Source organism: Odocoileus virginianus, chromosome 7 (genome assembly GCF_023699985.2).
Source record: "Odocoileus virginianus isolate 20LAN1187 ecotype Illinois chromosome 7, Ovbor_1.2, whole genome shotgun sequence".
Classification (NCBI taxonomy): Eukaryota; Metazoa; Chordata; class Mammalia; order Artiodactyla; family Cervidae; genus Odocoileus; species Odocoileus virginianus.
Window position 1 is genome coordinate 25,449,456 of NC_069680.1, and position 21,399 is coordinate 25,470,854.

At 44.5% G+C, this 21,399-nt stretch overlaps 1 protein-coding gene across 2 annotated transcripts in view; it reads right to left on the reverse strand.

Moving 5' to 3' along the window:
* CPXM2 (carboxypeptidase X, M14 family member 2) overlaps positions 1-21,399 on the reverse strand; it is a 134,240-nt gene that overhangs the window by 101,804 nt on the left and 11,037 nt on the right. Inside the window, exons 2-3 of one of the 2 annotated variants that reach the window (XM_070470377.1) lie at positions 20,394-20,492; positions 57-166 (exon numbers count right to left, since the gene is read on the reverse strand). In XM_070470377.1, the coding sequence (XP_070326478.1) occupies positions 57-166; positions 20,394-20,492 (209 nt within the window). The remainder of the gene's footprint in view (positions 1-56; positions 167-20,393; positions 20,493-21,399) is intronic. The other variant, XM_070470378.1, reaches the window with a different exon arrangement.

Consider the following 21,399-nt stretch of genomic DNA (forward strand, 5'->3'; position numbering starts at 1 on the left):
GTCGGTGGCCAGAGCCACTAGCGGTGCAGCCTGAATCCTCCCCTCGGTGTGGGTACCTGGATGTTGAGTCTCCCCCGATGGGCCCCCAGGCCGTAGCGCTTGGAAGTGGATGCATGGAGCTGGAAGTCTGTGATTTTTAAGGTTTCCAGACCAAGAGGTGGGCAACCTGGAAAGGACAATGCTCATTAAAAACAAGGACAGACATGGACAGAAACGAACTTTCTGATTTTGAGAAATCTGGCCACCTGCTTCTCTGTCTTTCCCTAAGCTCCAGCTCCGTGTAAGCCCACTCACTGGTACGCCTGGTGTTTCCGGACAAACACTGTTGATTCAACTGTCCACGTTATGCCAGTTTTCTTTCTTGTCGGCATTTCCTCTCCGGGTGTCTCTGCCCTAATATTCCTCTGTCTGATGCTCTCCGTGCTACTGTGTGAGGCTGTTTCCAATTAAGGATCCTTCCACTGAATGACTCAGCCAGGGAGCGTTATTGGTTAGAAATTTCAGAGCGATCCCGTGGCTGAGTTCTGCATATTAATCAGAACTTGATGGTTTTGGTTCAGCAACTCTGGCCTTTGTATTGTGCATATTAATGAACACAGCAATAGAAAGAGGAAGAAAAAAGAAAACAGACCCTATTGCCTTGCATTCCTGGCAAAACTGGTCCAAGCTGGGCCAACTCTGAGAATGGCTACTCAACACAGTTTAGTCCAAGCTGCCCCTGGAATTTGACGCTGGCACGTGGGCAGATCCTTGGCCATCATTCCAGTCCACCCCACTGTCCCTGCCGATACAAGCTTTAACAGCAGCCCTGGGGGCCTCCTGACTCCTGGGTTGCTGGTCTCACCACCCACCCTGCCACGGGGCTGGAAATGACCCAGTAATCCTCTCCCCTTCACACCTGACTCTGGGGAAAGAAAAGAAACACTTGGGAGTAGAAATGAGCAAAATCTACTTCCACAAGAAGCATTGGAAGTCCCTGATGTAACAGAGGCAACTTTAAAAAGCCCCATGGGTCACTGCCGAGATGGGAGTGCCTCCTGGGCATCCCGGGAACACCTGGGGATGCGGGTGTGTCTGTCCATCCATGACAGACCCCTGCAGGGCAAGGCCCTTCTGGTCTTGGGATGCTGAAGGAGGCTGGCAACATACTGACTGCAGGAGATGCTCTGAAGGCACCAGGTAAGGAAGTTGGCCCATGCACTGCAGTCAGAGGAATTCAGACCTGCCAGGACCTGAGGCGCTGTCGAGTCCTCCCCTTGAGTTTTCAGCAGAGGAAACTGAGGCCCCAAGACTTGAGGTGAACCATCCGTGGCATCCTTGCCAGTGACGAGTGCACCTCACATCCTAGTCTCTAGGCTCTCAGCTCCAGGCTATGAAACGATGCCACTCTGCTCCTCGGCCCGTATCTACCAGGAGGCTGCCTACCAGGAGGATTGGCACAGAGAGGGAGTACTAGTGCCCAGCGAGGTAAAGGGCGCCAGGGAGGTGACATTTCAGCACCGGCTCCATGCTGCCTGGGGACTCGGAAGGCTTCAGGCGGCCCCGTGGCGATTCTCAAGATTTGCGGCGGGTCTACGTGCCACCCAAAATAAGCAAAAATAAGCTGTCCCTCCCCTTGAACTCACTCAAAACATGGAACAATAAGGGGAAAGAAAGCAATGCAGATGATTAGGAAACCCGGCCAGTAGCCAAGGCCACCTCTTGGTCCTTGATAGGATATCCATGGGACTTGAGCCGCTCAGTTGCTGCCTGGACCTGGACACAGTAGGGGATCGCTGCTAACACAGCCCCCAAGGCAGTAAGCAAACGGCCAAACAAAACCTACAGGATCAATCAGCCATCTTCAAAGCGAACTCCAGAAGGGGAGAGGGGACAGAAAGGAACCAAGAGGCCCCATCCCAGCCACAACTCCTGACTTGTCCATGACTCCCCAGAGACTATAGACTGACAATCACCCTAACATGGGGCTTCTCCCTGACAACTGCTGGGACAAGGGCCACGGGAAACCCACTATCTGTCAACAATCAAAAGGACATCTTCATAAATCAGGCAGAGAAAGACAAATATTATATAACATCCCTTATATATGGTAACTAACAAGAAACAATACAAAGGAACTTATTTACAAAACAGAAACAGACGCACAGACTTAGACAATGAACTTAGGTTTAACAGAGGGGAAGGATGGGGGGGAGGGGTAGGCAGGGAGTTTGAGACGGATAGGTACACACAGCTGTATTTTAAATGGATAGCCAACAAGGACCTGCGATACAGCACAGGGAACTCTGGTCAACGCTCTGTGGCAGCCTGGATGGGACAGGAGTTTGTGGGACAGCGGACACAGGTTTATGGACAGCTGAGTCACTCTGCTGTGTGCCTGAAACTATCCCAACATTGCTAATCGGCTACACTCCAATATAAAATAAAAGTTAAAAAAAAAAATCTCCAAATATTGTCCTGCCATTCCCCCCCCACCAAAAAAAGGGCATCTTCAAACAAGTGCTTAGAAAATTTACCCACCTCCCATCATAACCTCAGATTCCTGCGAAACACACTGTTGGAATAATGTGACAGACACACAAACACACACAAACACACATACGCCACACGGTACAATAAGAGCTGAGTGCCCTGTGCAATGACGGCCCCCAAAAGACCCCAGTCTACTCGACCCACCACAGAACTCCATAAGCAATGCGAAGTTGAAGCGAGAGGCAAGAATTCCTTTGGCTCTAAATTCTCAAAGATACATTCAGCTCCATCCAAAGAGCTGTCAATCGTGATATCACCACCCGACAAGCAGGACTTTCCTTCGTCTTTAGAAAATATTTCTGAGGAAGCCAGGGGTGCCGCCTTGAGGATCGAATAAATGGAGGCGACGCTAGTTTTTCCAAGCCTAATTTAAATCTCTGCCATCAGAAACAAGGCCAGTCAGAGCACTGGCATCCTGGCTGGAGTGCAACATGTTGGTATTATCATCAAGATTATAATGTCGATGGAGGAGGTAATTACCAGGTTTAAAGAGTGCTTGAAATCAATGGGGAACGCACTCCCAGCTCTTCACCCCGCCCCTGTGATCTAAGGGCCCAGCCAGGCTGCACTGAAGCGGCTCTGACTGTAATTCAGCCAGGACTCCTGGGTCAGTTCGTTCCAGCAACAGCCCCTGAAGAGCCCTCCAGAAAGCTCCCTGCTCTTCCTCCAAAAACAAACACCACCCTTTGTCATCAAATCACATTTGTGTTATTTCTAAGAGGAAAAAGACTCTCATCCTGAGAAGCATGTGGGTGAGGAGAACATGAAAAAAAAAAGTGTGAAAAGAACACTTGAGGAAAATATTAATTAGAGACGGGAGATGTGTCATAACCTAAGGGAAGAGTGACAGTCATCAGAGATGAGTCGACTTCTCCTTCCAGGCAGCACCGCTCTCTGAGAACACCCTGTGCCGAATGGGGGGGGGGCCCTGCCTCCCGGCTCTGCGCTCTGTGCCCGGGAGGTGGGCGACGAGGGGACCCTCTGCTCATTCTACACCTCCCCTCCGACTAGTGCACATGGGTTCAATCAGATCTGTCCCTAACTAAAATTCTCTGCATTGCAGCCACTCTACAAAATGGACATCACCACCACGGCATGCTTCCCAGGTGGCGCTAGTGGCTGCCTGCCAATGCAAGAGACATAAGAGATGTGGGTTCGATCCCTGGGTCAGGAAGATCCCCTGGAGCAGGGCCTGGCAATCCACTCCAGTATTCTTGCCTGTAGAATTCCATGGACAGAGGAGCCCTGCAGGTGGGCGACCGTCCATAGGGTCGCAAAGAGTCAGACACGACTGAAGTGACTTAGCACGCATGCACAATGGCATAGATTCATTATTATCACGCTGTCGATTACAACATGCATACAACAGCTCTTTAACAAATCAGAAGTGCTCGTGGCATTTAATCTGTGACCTAGAAGTTACAGGGCACAGTCAGAACAGACTGCAGAAGCTGGAATTCGGATTCGGAAGCATCAATCCCAGCATCCCACTCCCAAGCCCTCAATCTGTCTGGAGGGAAGGCTGTTATGAAAGTCAAGTCAGGAAAATGATTTTTAAAGGATAGGGACTTGGGGAGCAATGCAAGCAACCACTGTGAGCCAGAGCCTCTGCAGACACTTTAACATTAAACCTTCACAAGGACCATGAGAGATGGCCAATACCATCCCTGTTCTACACATAAACAAAGACTCAAAGAAGCTTACAGAGTTAAGCAGCTCCTAAGCGGTTGGACTTCCCAGGTGGCTCAGTGGTAAAGAATCTGCCTGCCGATGCAGAAGATACAGGAGGCACAGGTTCAATCCCTGGGTTGAGAGAATCCCCTAGAGGATGTAATGGCAACCCACTCCATTATTCTTGCCTGGAAAATTCCATGCACAGAGGAGTCTGGCAAGTTTCAGTCCAGGGGATCGCAAAGAGTCAGACAGGACTAAGTGACTGAGCACATAAGTGTCTGAGTTAGAATTTGAAAGTCAAGTGTGACCTAAAATGCCGGGCACAGTCTTTGCACTACCTCTCTTTCACTTGGAAACTCAAGAATGTGATACAAATGCAAGTTTCGTGATGGCATTTGGGGTCACATGCAAGACAGGAAGTAGCGCTGAGACAGGCTTCACCAGTTGGCAGAGGGGAGCTGAGTCCGAGGCCTTCTGGCCTGCAGTGGTGTCTGCTGGAAACAGAGCAAAGAATTCTCCAAGACCTCGAAGGCACTGCCAGGGGCCAGCTCACAGCCATCCTGAACTTTGCTTTCGTGGTCGCCTATAAACTGAATAGCTCTGATTTAGGACATTCCTTTCTTCGCCTTTCTGAACCTAATATTCCCTTTGATCAGTAAGTATGTGGAGACCCTGCCTGGTGCCCTGGAGAAAAAGTGTTTGCGGTGGCTCTTTGCCTGTCTCAGAAGTCGCTTACTTCCCAAGGGGCACGCTTCCCCTGGAGTCTTGCAAAGGAGCTAATCCAAGCCTTAAATCTAATCACCCTTGGAAAGCTGCTCCCTGACCTCTGGACTCTTCCAGACAGCAGTTCTCACCCTGAGCCAACATCAGAATCTTCTGGGTTACTTCGCCCTGTAAGACAGACCTATTTGCAGGGCAGGAATAGAGACACAGATGTGGACACAGTGGGGGAAAGAGAAGACAGGAAGAACTGAGAAAGTAGCACTGATAAACACACTCCTGTATGTAAACCAGCTAGCTAGAGGGCAGCTGCTGTCAGCTCAGTGCTCTTTGATGACCTAGAGGGGTGGGAGTGGGACGCAGGCTTGAGAGGGAGGAGACCTATGGATACTTAGAGCTGATTCGGGCTTCCCTGGGGGCTCAATGATAAAGAATCCGCCTGCAGTGCAGGAGACTTGGGTTCAATCCCTGGGTTGGGAAGATCCCCTAGAGAAGGGGATGGCAGCCCACTCCAGTACTCTTGCCTGGGAAATCCCATGGACAGAAGAACCTGGTGGGCTACAGTCCATGGGGCCACAAAAGAGTCAGACACGACTGAGTGACTAAAGGACAGCAAAAACAACATCACAGCTGATTCATGTTGCACAGCGGGAACAAACACAACACTAGAAAGCCATTACCCTTCAATTAAAAAAAAAAATCCTATGATTTAAAAAAAAAAAAAATCTTCTGGAGGGAAAAAAAATGCCCAGACCACTCCCCAGAGACTGTGATCCACGGGACAACAGAAGGGCCCAGGCCCTAATTTACAGTTCCCAAATGAATCTTCTGCTACCCTCAGAACCTGGTTGGCTGGTGTCTCTTTCCTGTCTTTTCAGTCGTTAAGTCATGTCTGACTCTTGGTGGACCTCATGAACTTCAGCACACCAAGCTCTACTGTTCTTCACTACCTCCCGGAGTTTGCTCAAGCCACATCCATTGAGTCAGTGATGCCATCAAACCACCTCATCCTCTGCCGCCCCCTTTTCCTTTTGCCTTCAATCTTTCCCAGCATCAAGGTCCTTTCCAGTGAGTTGATTTTCCTGTAAGGCTACACAAACCCAGGATTCTGTTTCCCAGGCCCCAGGGGACAGGTGGAGGAAACTCTCAGGGAAAGGGTATCAGCTCATGCTGGTGGAAGCCTCTCACGCGTGGAGCCTGCCCAAGCCGCAGGCAGTCTAGTGGCTCCCACCTCGGATCAGTGGTGGCCCCACTTGCAAAGCCTCCAGACACCTTCTCTCCCAACACCTACCCCTCTCATCCTAAAAAAGGCACAAACCACATTGAATATCACAGGGCAGAAACTGAGTTCTCATCACTGAATCCCAAAGCCCACTTGATGTTTCCTATGTAAATGAATGAAAGTGTATTACAATCCAACAGAACTAACAATCACTGTGTCTGCATCGTCATGGAAAATTAACAGTCTGCTCTTTACATATCGCTTATAAAGCCAACAAAGAAATTACCGGTTTGAAAAAGCATTTCTCAAACCTCAATCCCTTGTGTATCATCTTCATGAATTTTTCTATGCACTATTAATTACTATTACTTAATTTTTATTTATGTCAAATAGTTTTAATGGAAATATGTAATGTCAAAAGAAATTTCATTGCTACAAGATAACACAGAAAAATAAATTCATGATCTTCGTGTACATTAAAAAATGGCTTAAACATAAAACAAAAGTAAGAAAGGAAATACTGATGATTGGTCTACATTAAATTTAAGATCTGTTACTTAAGAGACATGAGTACTGAATGAAAAGAAACCTAAAGAGTGCAAAAAAGGTATTTACTATGCAAATGTGTCCCCTTCATGGATCACTGCCTTGTCTTGGCGAAGGGGCTTGCATAACTCAATGAAGCTATGAGCCATGCTGTGCCCAGACCCTGATGCTGGGAAAGACTGAAGGCAAAAGGGGACTAGGACAGCAGAAGATGAGATGGTTGGATGGCATCACCGATCCAATGGACATGAACTTGGGCAAACTCTGGGAGATAGACAGGGACAGGGAGGCCTGGTGTGCTGTAGTCCATGGGGTCCCAAAGAGATAGGACTTAGCGGCTGGACAACAACAACAATGCAAATGTATAACGAAAGACTCACATACACAACAATTTTAAGAAAAGCAAACAGACCAAAAACAAAAAACCTTGTTATTGAGAACAATGAGCAAAAGACCCAAAGAGGCATTCATGAAAGAAGATATCTTAACGGTGAGTAAACAGGAGTTATTAGCATTCAGGAAAATGCAAATTAAGATGACAAAGAGATACCAGTACACTCCCGACAACATGAACACAACTAGAGATACATGACAAATCTAGACAGTGTATTAAAAAGCAAAGATATTACTTTGCCAACAAAGATCTGTATAGTCAAAGCTACAATTTTTCCAGTAGTCTTGTATGGATGTGAGAGTTGGATCATAAAAAAGGTTGAGCACTGAAGAATTGATGCTTTCTAACTGTGATGTTGGAGAAGACTCTTGAGAGTCCCTTGGACCTCAAGGAGATCAAACTAGTCAATCCTAAAGGAAATCAGTCCTGAATATTCATTGGAAGGACTGATGCTGAAGCTGAAACTCCAGTACTTTAGCCACCTGATGCAAAGAGCCAACTCACTAGAAAAGACCCTGATGCTGGGAAAGATTGAAGGGGGGAGGAGAAGGGGAGGACAGAGGATGAGATGGTTGGATGGCATCATCGACTCAATGGACATGAGTTTGAGCAAGCTCTGGGAGATGGTGAAGGACAGGGAAGCCTGGTGTGCTGAAGTCCATGGGGTCTCAAAGAGTTGGACATGACTGAGGGTCTAAACAGCAGCAAGAAAGGCATACTATCAAATGTTGGTGCAGAAATGAAGCAACACTGCTGGCACAAGTGTTAACTGGTACAACCAATTTGGAAGACTCTCTAGGAGTACTTTCTCCAGATACTCAGGCCCTGTGCTGTATCCAGATACTCAGCTGTGTCCAACTCTTTGTGATGGTATGGACTATAGCCTGCCAGGCTCCTCTATCCATGGGGATTCTCCAGGCAAGAATACTGAAGAGGACTGCTATTCCCTCCACCAGGGGATCTTCCCAACGTGGGGATCAAATCCTCATCTCTTATGTCTCCTGCACTGCAGGTCGGTTCTTCACCACTAGCGCCACCATGGAAGCAACTCTACTTCTAGGTATATACCCAACAGAAACATGTTTATGCATATGCCAAAAAATCTCATGTAAGAATGATCCTAGCAGAACTATATGTAATAGCCACAAACTGAAACAATTCAAATGTCCACTAATATGAGAAAGAATAAATTGTGGGATAGTCAGTGACTAAGCACAGCATAGCACAGTTGTCAATAGAAAACTATAAACTCATGATAATGAATAAGCCATAGCTCTACACAACATGGGTGAATCTCATCAACAAAATACTGACTGAAAGAAATCAGCCACAAAGAGAATGCAATGTATGATTCATACAATGCATGAACATTAGTTCAAAACAGGTAAAAGTCATCTCTGACAGTGGTTATCTTTGAGAAGGAATCTCAGAGGTTCTGATCATGTTCTATTTCTGATCTAAATGACAGTTACAATGGTGCATTCTCATTATATGGGAGTGGTGTAGGTGACAACCAGTGAGCTATGCCCTTATGAGTCCTAGACTTTTCTGTATGCATGGTACACTTCAATAATAAGAATTTTTTAAGCAAGCTTAGCTTTTTCTGACTATTACAAAATACTGTGTGCTTGCTAAGTTGCTTTAGTCATGTCCAACCCTGCAACGCTATGGACTGTAGCCCACCAGGCTCCTCTGTCCATAGGGATTCTCCAGGCAAGAACACTGGAGTGGGTTGCCATGCCTTCCTCCAGGGGATCTTCCTGACCCAGGGATCAAACCCATGTCTCTTATATCTCATGCATTTGCAGGTGGATTCTTTCCACTAACGCCACCTGGGAAGTTCATTACAACATATTAATACAAAAGTAAGTCTATGTATCCAGTTCAGAATTATGCTGAAAGGAGAAAATTTAAAAAAAAAGAAAAGAAAGCTGTATACTGTATGATTCCATTTATCTAACATTATTAAAAAAACAAAGTTACAGCAATGGGCACAAATCAGTGGCTGAGGAGCCAGGGACTGGGGGGGGGAAGGGTGTGACGACAAAGGGGAAGCACCAGGAAGCATTAAGGTGTTAGAACTGTGTGTGTGTACATGTGTAACTAGCAGAATCTGAACATGTTCTGTGGATTGTAGCAATACCAATGGCCATATTTTGTTATTGTACCAGTTACCCAAAATGTCAGCACTGAAGATTGCATAAGACCCATTTGTTTGCAGCTTCCTGTGGGTCTACAATTATTTCAAATAAAAAGCTTTTGTAAAGTATGTCAAAAGGAAAAACCTTCTCATAATGTGTTCAGGGTTATTTACTCATAAAGTCACCAGCTGTACAGGCATCATAGACTTTGGGGAACTCTAGGTTAAAATTTTGCAACCTCTCCCAAACCCATCCTAAAAATCCTATGAAGATGCAGATAAGGAAAGACCCCCAACAATGTTTCAACCTAATGCCAGAGGTGGAAGGACACCCACCACATGTGAGTGCAATGGAGACAATTGAGAAAAAAAAATGAAGATGACCAGAGAAGAGACAGAAAAACCCTTCAACCCTCTTGCATGCCTCTACTCATGAAACCAGGGTCTGCAGCAACTAGAAAATTGGACACCTATCTCTAAAGCCCAGACATGGCTTTCTGAGGTGGCCAAGTGCTCACCTCGCTCCCTAGCCAAGTTCCTACAACTGTTTGGATCAGAACTCCTTAAAACACAACTGGACAGGATGTAGGGGGAGGTGTGATGGTCTGGCAGAATGGGGACCAGAAGAACACTGATAACAGCATATTAAGGTGATTATAAATCCCCATGAATCCCATTGGGTCGGACTGTCTATGAACCAGCAGTGAGGGAAGAAGTTGGCACCACAGAAGAGCAAAAATATGTAAAAGAGAAAAGGCTACTAGAAAGTGGAAACTGTACTGGGGGTTTTGCACATTGACTAGGTCAACATCTTCAGATCTGAGAAAAGGCTTAAACTGTCTTCAGGGAAGAAAATCTGACTGGATACTGCCTCATTTAAAGCTGAGTAAAGAGCAAATACTAACTTTTAGTCTGTGAAGAACAAAAATTCCACAAGAAGAACATTAAAAGAGGTACACCATCCAAAAAACTCCAAAAGAAACAATGTGATTTGATAACCAGTAAAATGTCTTCCCATAAATTGTTCATCCTAAGTGTAGTGAAAGAGACAGGGCCTGTATTTGCCAAAAAAAAAAAAAAAAAGATATGCTAGGGGAAAAAAACATAAAAAACTAAAAATCCAAAGATACAATTAAAACATACAAAGAAAGATCTACTATTTTTGAACTATGGTCTATGTCAATGCAGTAGGGAAAAAATAAATAAAAACCTTAAAAAATGGAAAAGAATAAGAAAATTGTCATTATTTAGTATACACTGATTTTTGTACCCAAATCTAAGTTAATATACAAATAAATTTATAGTTAATAAGACTTTAGCAAGGTTATCAGGTATAAAACCAACATTCAAAGATCAACTGTAGTCCTGTAACACTACAATAAAGCATTAGAAAACTGAAATTAAAAGCATCACAGAAGAGCATCTATCTAAGAATAAATCTATTAAAGATGTGGAAGACCCATGTGTTGAGAGATATTTTAAAAGATCTAAGAAATAAGGAGGTATATCACATTCATGGATTAGAAAACTCAACGTAAATATGTAAATCCTCTCCAAACTGATTTTCTGGAATTAATGCAACTCGAGTCTAAATTCCAGGGAAGTTTTTAAAGAACTTGACTGAAAAAGGGAAAGTGAAAGTGTTAGTCGTCCAGTCGTGCCTGACTCTTTGCCATCCCATGGATTATAGCCCGCCAGGCCCCTCTGTCCATGGGATTCTCCAGGCAAGAATATTGGAGTGGGTAGCCATTCCCTTCTCCAGGGGACCTTCCTGACCCAGGAACTGAATCTGGGTATCCCATACTACAGGCAGATTCTTCCCTGTCTGAGCCAGCAGGGAAGAACTTGACTAGATGGTGCAAATGTGTGTGTGCAGACACACTCAGTGAATCAAGAGTTACCTAAACTACGGAAGAATAACAAAGTTCTGCTCTATCAGTTATCAAGACTTGTTATCAAGCAATAATAATGAGATATTTTATGGATGAGTATAAAAATGAATTAATGATAAAGAACAGAACTGACAGCCTAAAAACAAAGCCGAGCATATACAGACTCATGATATCCAGCACAAAAGGGGAGCACTGCAAAACAGTGGGGAGAGAATGACTATTCCCTTTAGGTACTCACAAGAAAAAAATTAAATTGAACTTCAATCTCATATCACAAACAAACAAAATCCATTCCAAGTATATAAAGACCTAAATGAGAAAGAGAAAAAAGTTATAAGAAAGCATTAGAAAGCAATATAAAGAGTAGCAACCATAAAGAAGATTGATATATTTGACTACATCATAGTTAAGAATTTTCATTTATTAAGAGTCCATAGGAACAAAAATTAAGCCACAAAAACAAAGAATACATATTTGACTTTATAGTGACTTTATTTTGACTATAAAGTCAAAACTCATACTTGAATGGATAAATTTCTAAGAAAAAAATTGAACAGGAACTTCACCCCAAAAGATATTTAAATGACAAATAAATATATGAAGAGATGCTCAAACTCATTAGTACTTAGGAAATGTCAATGAAATCACAATGAATTACTATTATACACCCAGTAGATTGGATTTCACTGCTGGTTCAGCAGTAAAGAATCTGCCTGCAATGTAAGAGATATGAGTTCGATCCCCGGGTTGGGAAGATCCCCCAGAGAAGGAAATGGCAACCCACTCCAGTATTCTTGCCTGAAGAACCCCAGAAACAGAGGAGCCTGGCAAGCTACGCTCCTTGGGGCTGAAGAAGAGTCAGACACAACTTAGTGACTAAACAAGAACAGACTGGCAAACTTTAAAGTGTGATCACAGAGTAGTTGGTTGGGAAGTGAAACCAGGGTGGCCCCACACCATGCTGATGGAAAATTAGGATGAAATGATCAGTGAGGAAAACAACTGAGCATTTGTTCAACAGTCAAGATGAACCCAGTCTTTCCACACCTAACTGTATACTCAGCAGGACAAACTCAAGCCCATGGGCACCAGGATGTGTGGGTAAGAGTTTTCACGGCAACCCTTTTCATAAAAGAAAGAAACTGAAAACACGTCAAATGTCCTTCAGCATTAAAATGGATAAAGAAATTGCTGTGAATTCCTATGATGGAATAAAAATCAATGAACCAAACAAAAGTAACACTGATAGAAAGGTACACAGTGTGATTTCACTTAGATAATTTCAAAACCAGGTCAAACACACTAATTTAGAAATACAAATATAAATGGTAAAACTATAAAGAAAGCTGAGGAAATGTTAACAAAATTGGGATGGAGGTAACCCCGAAAGTTGAAGGGTTAAACGTCGGATAGGGAGATTGACAATCATCAATCTAGAGCAAGGTAATGGTTACACAGGGATTGGCTTTATAAATATTTGTTAATGGAACATATATTTAGTGGACTTTTTCCATAAGTATGTATTATTTCACAATAAAAGTAGGAAATATTTTATACAAAGCAGTATGAGCAGAAATACCACTGCAGAAAATTACACCAGTGATAGTGATGTGGTAACAAATGTGTAAAGTACATACTGAATGGACAAAAAAAAAAAAATCCACAAAAAAAGGGAGAGAGGTAACACTGAATTTCTTTTTTTGGTGAACCAGGGTACTATAGAAGGGACAAAACTCATTATAAGACTAAACATACTCTTATCATGTGATCCAGCAGTCACCATCCCCGGTATTTACTCAAATGAGTTGAAAATTTATGCTCATGCAAAAACCTGCACATGAATATTCATAGCAGTTTTATTCTTAATTGCCAAAACTTGGAAGCAACAGAGATGTCCTTCAACAGATGAATAAACAAATGTATGTGGTACAGCCATATAATGGAATACTATTCCATGATCAAAAGAAATGAGCTCTCAAGCAAGCCATGAAAAGACATGGAGGAACCTTAAATGTAAATTGCTAAATGAAAGAAACCACTCTTTAAAGGATACATGCAGTATGAGTTCAACCACATGACATTTTGGAAAAGACAAATCTCTGGAGACACTGGTTGCCAGAGGTCTGGAGGAAGGAAGAATGAACAGGATGAACACAGGAGACTTCGGGGTAGTGAAACTATTCCGTTATACATGGCAGTGACTTGTCATTATGCCTTCGTCCAAACCCATAGAATGTTTAACAAGAAGAGTAAACACTAATGCAAACTACAGACTTTAGCTAATAAGAAGGTGGGTATGTGCTAAGTTGCTTTAGTCGTGTCCGACTCTGTGTGACCCTGTGGACTGTGGCCTGCCAGGCTCCTCTGTCCATGGGGATTCTCCAGGCAAGAATACTGGAGTGGGTTGCCATGTCCTCTTCCCGACAAAGGGATCAAACCCACATCTCTTATGTCTCCTGCACTGGCAGGGAGGTTCTTTACCACTAGTGTCATACTTGACTCAGTTGTAACAAATGTACCACGTGAATGCAAGGTGTTACTAATAATGGAAGCCAGAGCAGGAGGGGAGGTACATGGGAATTCTTTCCTCTCATTTTTCTCTAAGTGTGAAAAAACTGCTTAAAATAAATGAACAAATTTCAAAATATATATTTATTTAATATATTAATTTTAATCTTGAAAAATAAAACCTTCAATATAAACTCAAAAGAATAGAAAGCCTGATAGATCAAGAACCATGAAAGAAAATGAAGCATTATCAAAGAATTTCCTCTATGGAAAATGTTCAGCTCAGATGAATCTACAGCCTAGTTTTTTCATACTTTCAAGGAACAGGTCATTCTATGTTCCTTCGTGGTTCCAGGTCTTTAAAAAGATAATCTTTTTATCTTTTTTTCTAAATTGCTATAAAGCTTCTTTACTGTCACACAAAATAGATTTTTTAAGTCACAAAGTAGTCATTTAAAGAAAGTCAATACACAATAGAAGAAAAAAACAATTCTCCATGAAGATGAAACAATTTTAAATTTGTTGTTGTTATTCAGTCGCTCAGTCATGGCCAACTCTTTGCAACCCCATGGACTGCAGAATGCCAAGCTTCCCTGTCCTTCACCATCTCCTGGAGCTTGCTCAAACTCATGTCCAAAACCCTCAAGTTTCACACACACACACACACACACACACACACACACACACACACATACACACACACACACACAATCTCCAAGCATGGTGCCTAGTAGGGGCCTTAAGTCTCACCCAATCCACGCCAAAGACAGAGTGTCTTTGGACAGGGTGGTCCATTCACAACAAGTATCGCTTTGCAAAACCATCCTACTTCCATCATGGTGGGAAATGAGGCTTCTTTCCTACAGATCAAACAGCACTTCCCGTGCCGGGCCCATCCTGCTGATGTGGAGCATGGACAGTCAGCTTCAGCATACATGGACACACGTTCTCTACCTCTGAACACCAGCTGCGACACAGTGCGGGGTGCTTGATAAACAGGTGGCTCAGATGGTAAAGAATCTGCCTGCAATGCTGGAGACCTGGGTTCAATTTCTGGGTCAGGAAGAGGGCATGGCAACCCACTCCAGTATCCTTGCCTGGAGAATCCCATGGACAGAGGAGCCTGGAGGGCCACAGTCCACGGGGTCACAAAGAGTCAGACACGACTGAGTGGCTAAGCACAGCATTCTGATCAACAGTTACTTCTTCCAGCACTGGGCACAGCCTTAGGTGAATCAGACACAGATCCTGCTCACAAGCATTCACAGCCTTCCAGGACAGAAGAGTCAGGCGCAGGAATCACTGTGGTGTGAGACGGCAGAGGACCAGGACCATGAGGAAGAGATACAGGAAGGCAAAATACAGGTGATCAGGACGGCTTCCTGGAGTCAGCATTAGCACAACTGTCAAGTTCTACAGCAAGGAGATCAAACCAGTCAGTCCTAAAGGAAATAAACCCTGACTATTCATTGGAAGGACTGTTGCTGAAGCTCCAACACTTTGGCCACCTGATGCAAAGAGCCAACTCACTGGAAAAGACTGATGCTGGGAAAGATTGAAGGCAAAAGGAGAAGGGGGCAGCAGAGGAAGAGATGGTTGGATGGCATCACCCACTCAGTGGACATGAGTTTGAGCAAACTCTGGGAGATAGTGGAGGACAGAGGGGCCTGGTGTGCTACAGTCCATGGGGTCCCAAAGAGTGAGACATGACTGAGCTACTGAACAAGTTCCGAGGCAGAATCCTGCAAGCTACAGTCCTCATCAGGGCCAAATTCACTTCCCCGTCAGGGTCTGTAGGGCCCACGAGATAAGAACGGTTTTTATATTTTTTAATGGTTATTTAAATACCAACCTAATAGTCTCGACTTTGCTTGTTGGCCAATAAAGTGTGTAATATTTATGATCCTTTAAAAATATCTGCCAACTCCTATAACTAAGGCATGAAAAAAAATCCCAAGACAGCAAATAAAAATCCCAGCTAATGTTTGCTGAGAGCTTACTGTGTATGCTCCACTCTGCACACATTATTTCATCTCCACAAAAAGGCTATAAAGGAGATATTATCCCCTCTTTACAGAGGAGAAAACTGGGTCATAGAGATAGTAACTAGCCCGGAGTCTCACAGCCACTGAGGGTAGAGCCTGACCCCAAAGCTGCTTCTCCATCACCAACTGAGATGCTTGCCCAATTCCCTTTGGAGGAAACACATGAGCGAGCTTTCAGCACAGGACATGTCTGAGAAACAAGCTCTTACCTGGCTGGAAAAAAGGGAGACAGAGGCAAAAAATAGGTCAAATCATGGTGGGCTCTGAATGGCAGGCAAGGAGCTATTCTGCAACCAGTGCCTGGTAAGTTCACTGTAATACTCCTCATTCAGTAGCAAAATACTGAAAACAACCTAAATGTCCATCACCTAGAGTTCAAATAAATCATGGAACATCCGTTCAATAGAACACGATGCAACTTTTAAAAAGTGAGTATCTTCTTTACTGTATCTGTCAGCTACTGCTGTGTAACAAACCACCACAAACTCCCAGTGGCACACAGGAAGCACTTATTTCTTAGTTGTCTTCAGATCAGCTGGGCTCAGCTGGTAGCTCCAGGCTGCAGACTGGGCCCGTATCTGCTTCACTCATCTCCTAGGCTCCTTGGACCAGTGGGCTAGATGTGTGTATTCTTCTCATGAAGATGGCAGGGCACAAGGAGAAAATGGAAACGATCAAAGTCTCTTAAGCACGCCGCCCAGAACTGCACTTTTTCAGTCCACCTTATTCTATTTGCCTCCAAAGAACATGGACAGCCCACAATCAAGGAGCTTTCAACTTTTACAAAGGAAGCTGGAAAGTCATATGGCAAAGACTGTAGATTTATGGAGATGTGAAAACTACACCAGTAATTCAACCACTGCATATGCTGTTAAAGAACAATACCCAAGATGTATTTTGGAGACTTGCCACAGATGACACTAATCCTTAGTCATGGTGACAGCCACAAACATAATATCTCCCTTAAACTAAGGTTCTCTCAGGGTGAGTCCAAAACAGGAGAGAAGGGAGCAGGGCACAAACCGTACAAGAATGACACAGCCATTGTTGTTGTTGTTCAGTTGCTAAGTCATGCCCAACTGTTTGTGACCCCATGAATTGCAACACACCAGGTTCCTTTGTCCTCCACTGTCCCCCAGATTTTGATCAAATTCATGTCCATTGAGTCGATGATGCTATTTAACCATCTCACTCTCTGCTGCCCTCTTCTCCTTTTGCCTTCAATCTTGCCCAGCACCAGGGTCTTTTCCAATGAGTCAGCTCTTCCCATCAGGTGGCCAAAGTACTGGAGCTTCAGCGTCAATTCCTCCAATGACTATTCAGGGTCAATTTCCTTTAGGATTGAGAGGTTTGACCTCCTTGCAATAGAAGGGACTCGCCGACAAAAACTGGTTAGAACCAACTAGGTCCAAGATGGCAGAAGATTCGACTTCCAGGGGACCTTGAAACTCATCATACGCTCCCTGTAATTTGTTGTTGTTGCTGTTTAGTTGCTAAGTTGTGTCTGACTCTTTGAGACCCCAGGGACTGCCACCCACCAGGCTCCTCTGTGCATGGAATTCTCCAGCCAACAATATTGGAATGGGTAGCCTTTCCCTTCTCCAGGAGATCTTCCCGACCCAAGGATTGAACTCACGTCTCCTACATTAGCAGGCAGATTCTTTACCACTGAGCCACCAGGAAAGCCTGTCCCTGTAATATATTAGTTGCTAAATGACACACCCCAGGGGCCATGACAGTTCTGAGGCAGACCATGAACCGCCAAAAAGTGGGGGCTGCCCCAATTCCTGGAAATCTCCGCCCCTTCTCCAAAACAGTTGGAATAATCCTCCCACTCATTGGCTTATGAAATTACCCATGCCATAAAAACTAACCACCCCATATTTTGGGGCTTCTCGCCTTCTGAGATGGCCCACACGCTGTCTGTGGAGTGTGTTCCTCCCAAAGCCCTTCTCACTTCTCGAGACAGACCACATTCTGTCTCTGAAATGTGTATCTCTAAATAAATCTACTTCTTACCTATCACTTTGTCTCTCACTTAATTCTTTCTGTGAGGAGACATAAAGAACCTGAGCTTCATTAAGCCCTGAGACAGGAACTGAAGACAGTGGTTCAAGTCCCGATTTGGGTTGTGTGGTTTCAAATCCACATCTGACCCGAGCCCTTTGATGCCATCCACTCACATAGCCCAGTGTCTTTAATATCTGTTCTGCCCACCACCCTGGAAATGAAGCAAGCGCCATCTATTCCACCTGCCACCTTGGACATGATGTAGATGACAACCATCCTCCCCACCCCGTCATTCTGCCACATCTCCAGCAAGGCCCCAGCACGACTGGAGGAGATGCTGAGAGAATGATGGACGAGGGGTCCTGAGCCTGCCCAGCTGCCCATCTGAGGCCCTGTTCTGCCCAGCTCCACCTCGAGGTGGAGCTCCTGGTCCAGACCCATGTTCCCAAAGGCTGTGCCACCTGCCTCCTGCACACGATCTCCCCTCATCACCATCTCTCTCCCTCCGGCATCTGCACATCAGGGCGCCTGCAGCTTCTCTTCCCTCCAGGGTTTTCCTCAATTTCTCAATTTCATTTTAATAGAAGAGCATTATGAATAAAGTCCACAGGCCCAAATCACATCTAGGACACTCAGTGAATCAGAGCCAGAAAGACTGCCTTTGAGAACGGGGTCCCAGCTGTCCAGACAGGGCTCCGAGGTTAAGGCCAGGGGAACAATCCTCAGTGGTCCAGAGTGGGAGACGGGGGGTGGGCATGTGGCAGAACAGGAGGAGTTCAGACTTCAGTGTGTGTGTGAGTGTGTGCGCATGTGTGTGTGTGTGCGTGTATGAACATGCATTTGCATACAGAAATGGGCCTTGAAAAGTCTTTGTGATAAACAACAAAGCAAGATTTTTTAAAAATTCTGAGTGATCTTTCTAAACACATGGGCTTACTATATAGCATATGGAACTATATTCAGCATCATGTAATAAATCATAATGGCAAAGAATATGAAAAAGAATATATATATGTGTGTGTGTTTGTATATATAAAATTACTTTGCTGTACATGATAAACCAAACTGACATAGCAAATCAGTTATACTTCAATTCAATAAAATGAAAAAGAAAAATCTTTGTGAAAATGCCTTTAGAAATTATAACAACTTCCAACTCTGGTAATGAAGAAACAAGATAATTCAAACCAGACCTTGTGCTAAAGCTACTAAAAAATAAGTCTGGAAAAATATTTTTTAAAATACTTTTGAAAAGATCAAAGAATGAACAAGACAAGAAAGACCTCTCTGGTCCCATATCTGACAGAACCTAGAGAGGGAAGGCCAGACCAGAAGCCCCTCTAGCCCCGTGGCTTGTATTCTGGAGAAACAGCTGGTGTTTTATCAGCCTGTTGGGGCCAAGGGATAAAAAGTCATGCTGAGGCCCACTCAACGTGGGAGTCTCATTACCACCCACTGAGTGGAAACCCCCCAAAAGACTCCACTCTCAGGACAAACCCACAGAAACACAGCCCTAGCACCCCTGGGTCCTCCACACACCCTCCTGATATGCTGGGTCCTCTCTAGGGCAATGAGCCCAGGCCTCACCCACCCACTTTACGACAGAATAGAATTCCCATATATTAAGTGGTTGCAGAAGTTCACTGTTGTGGAACTTCTGTTTTTATCTTAGGATGTGCTGTTAGTCCTACCTATGATTTCTCTGATAGCAAATTCTTGGTTGGAAACTCAACCTCAGATCATCACAATGTGCCTAAGGGAATATACAATTCCCTTTGTGACAATCAACTCTGTTACACAGTTTATGAGCTCACATGGCAGCTGAAATCAGATCCTGCCTCTATAAATGCAAATTTGTGAAATGCTCTATATATGTCAAGCAGCTGTGCTGCTAAGCAGAATGCCTAGAATCAGAAAATCTGGAGTCCAAATCCTTGTTTTACAAACTGAAGGCTGCATAACGGTAGGCAAATGACCCGTATTACTGAGTCTCATTTTCCTCACCTGTGATATGATGATGGTAATAATAACGATAATAATAAGACTATCCACAATACTCAGAGGGACATCAGGAGACGTGAAGTAAGAGGCCCAGTACACAGCGACTACTGAGGGCTTAAGTGCTTAATACATGTTAGAAATGTCTTCAGAGATACCACAGAATAACAGATACAATAATAGTAAGAGTAAATAATAATATTAGCTATAAGTAGTCAGTCAGAGCTTGTCCATGAGTCTAGAACTAATGGCTTTGACTATCCTAAGGTAAGTAATTGAAGGACTAATATTTTTACATGACTGTAAAATGCCAGGCCTAGCATCACATGCTTTGGGAGTAAAAGACTTGACCTCTGACCCTGGAGGATCTGGGTTTTGGCGGGCGATAAGAAATACACACACAAGGCTGTGGGCCCACAGGAAAGGAAATGAGGTTGTCTTCGAGGGGGAGGGAGTGATGGAAGGGCAGGGAAGGCAACCAAGAGCTCCAGGAAATTCAGATATGACCTTAGTCAAGCCGACAGGGGAAGTATGACTGTGGGTTACCACATGCACAGAAGAGAAAGGATGTGCATGCTTTCATTCCTCCCCCCCCACGGAGGGTTCAGAAGAGGCAGAGACCCCAGGCCCACCCCCTCCACTCAGAACTCAGCTACTGTGTCTGGGCCAGGGACACAGCTGGGGCAGGAGGCGCATCAGGGACCTCACTCACCCTCTCGGACAGCATCACGGGCCAGGGGGATGCCGTGATCATCACTGGCAGCCTTCTCAGAGCTCTTGGTTCTCACGCCTTTTCTGTTGATATTTTTACCTTAAAAAAAAAAAAGAGAGAGAGAGAGAGAGAGATGCCTCTACTTCCCCATACGTCAGAGTCATCCCAGGATGGTGAGACTCAACCATCTTCTCCTGCAAAGCAACCGTCTCCACACTCTGCCTCCCCAGACCCTAGTGATGGCTCCTTGAACCCTGAGAGGCTGGTGGTTACAGGAAAGGAAGTTACAGTGAATGCCCAGGGAAATAAACACGGTAACCAACAACGCACACCTGCAAGTGGCTACTATTCTAAGGCTGAAAAATGTCCTGTGGGGGTACTTTTGGCCCTCCCTGGTACTCCAAGAGTGACACTACGTTTAAGTGATAAAATGGATAAAGTGGAGCTGGAAGTCCAGGCCTCTGAGCCTGGAGATAGATTTCCTACCATGCTGGGCTCCTCCCACCTAATTCTCTCCAAGGCCTCAGCTGAGTACCTGGAGGGCTCTCTCTGCTCACAACCACCAGCTTCTTTTCAGCCTTCAGATCATATTTTCTGTCCACCAGAACTCAGTATGTGTTCTTTCTCCTCTGCGGCATCCTTCCATTCACTCTCCACCTATTTCACTTCCTCTGATCTGGCTTACTCCTTGGAAGGAAAGTTATGACCAACCTAGATAGCGTATTTAAAAGCAGAGACATTACTTTGCCAACAAAGGTCCATCTAGTTAAGGCTATGGTTTTTCCAGTGGTCATGTATGGATGTGAGAGTTGGACTGTGAAGAAAGCTGAGTGCTGAAAAGTTAATGCTTTTGAACTGTGGTGTTGAAGACTCTTGAGTGTCCCTTGGACTGCAAGGAGATCCAACTAGTCCATCCTAAAGGAAATCAGTCCTGGATGTTCATCGGAAGGACTGATGCTGAAGCTGAAACTCCAATACTTTGGCCACCTCATGCGAAGAGTTGACT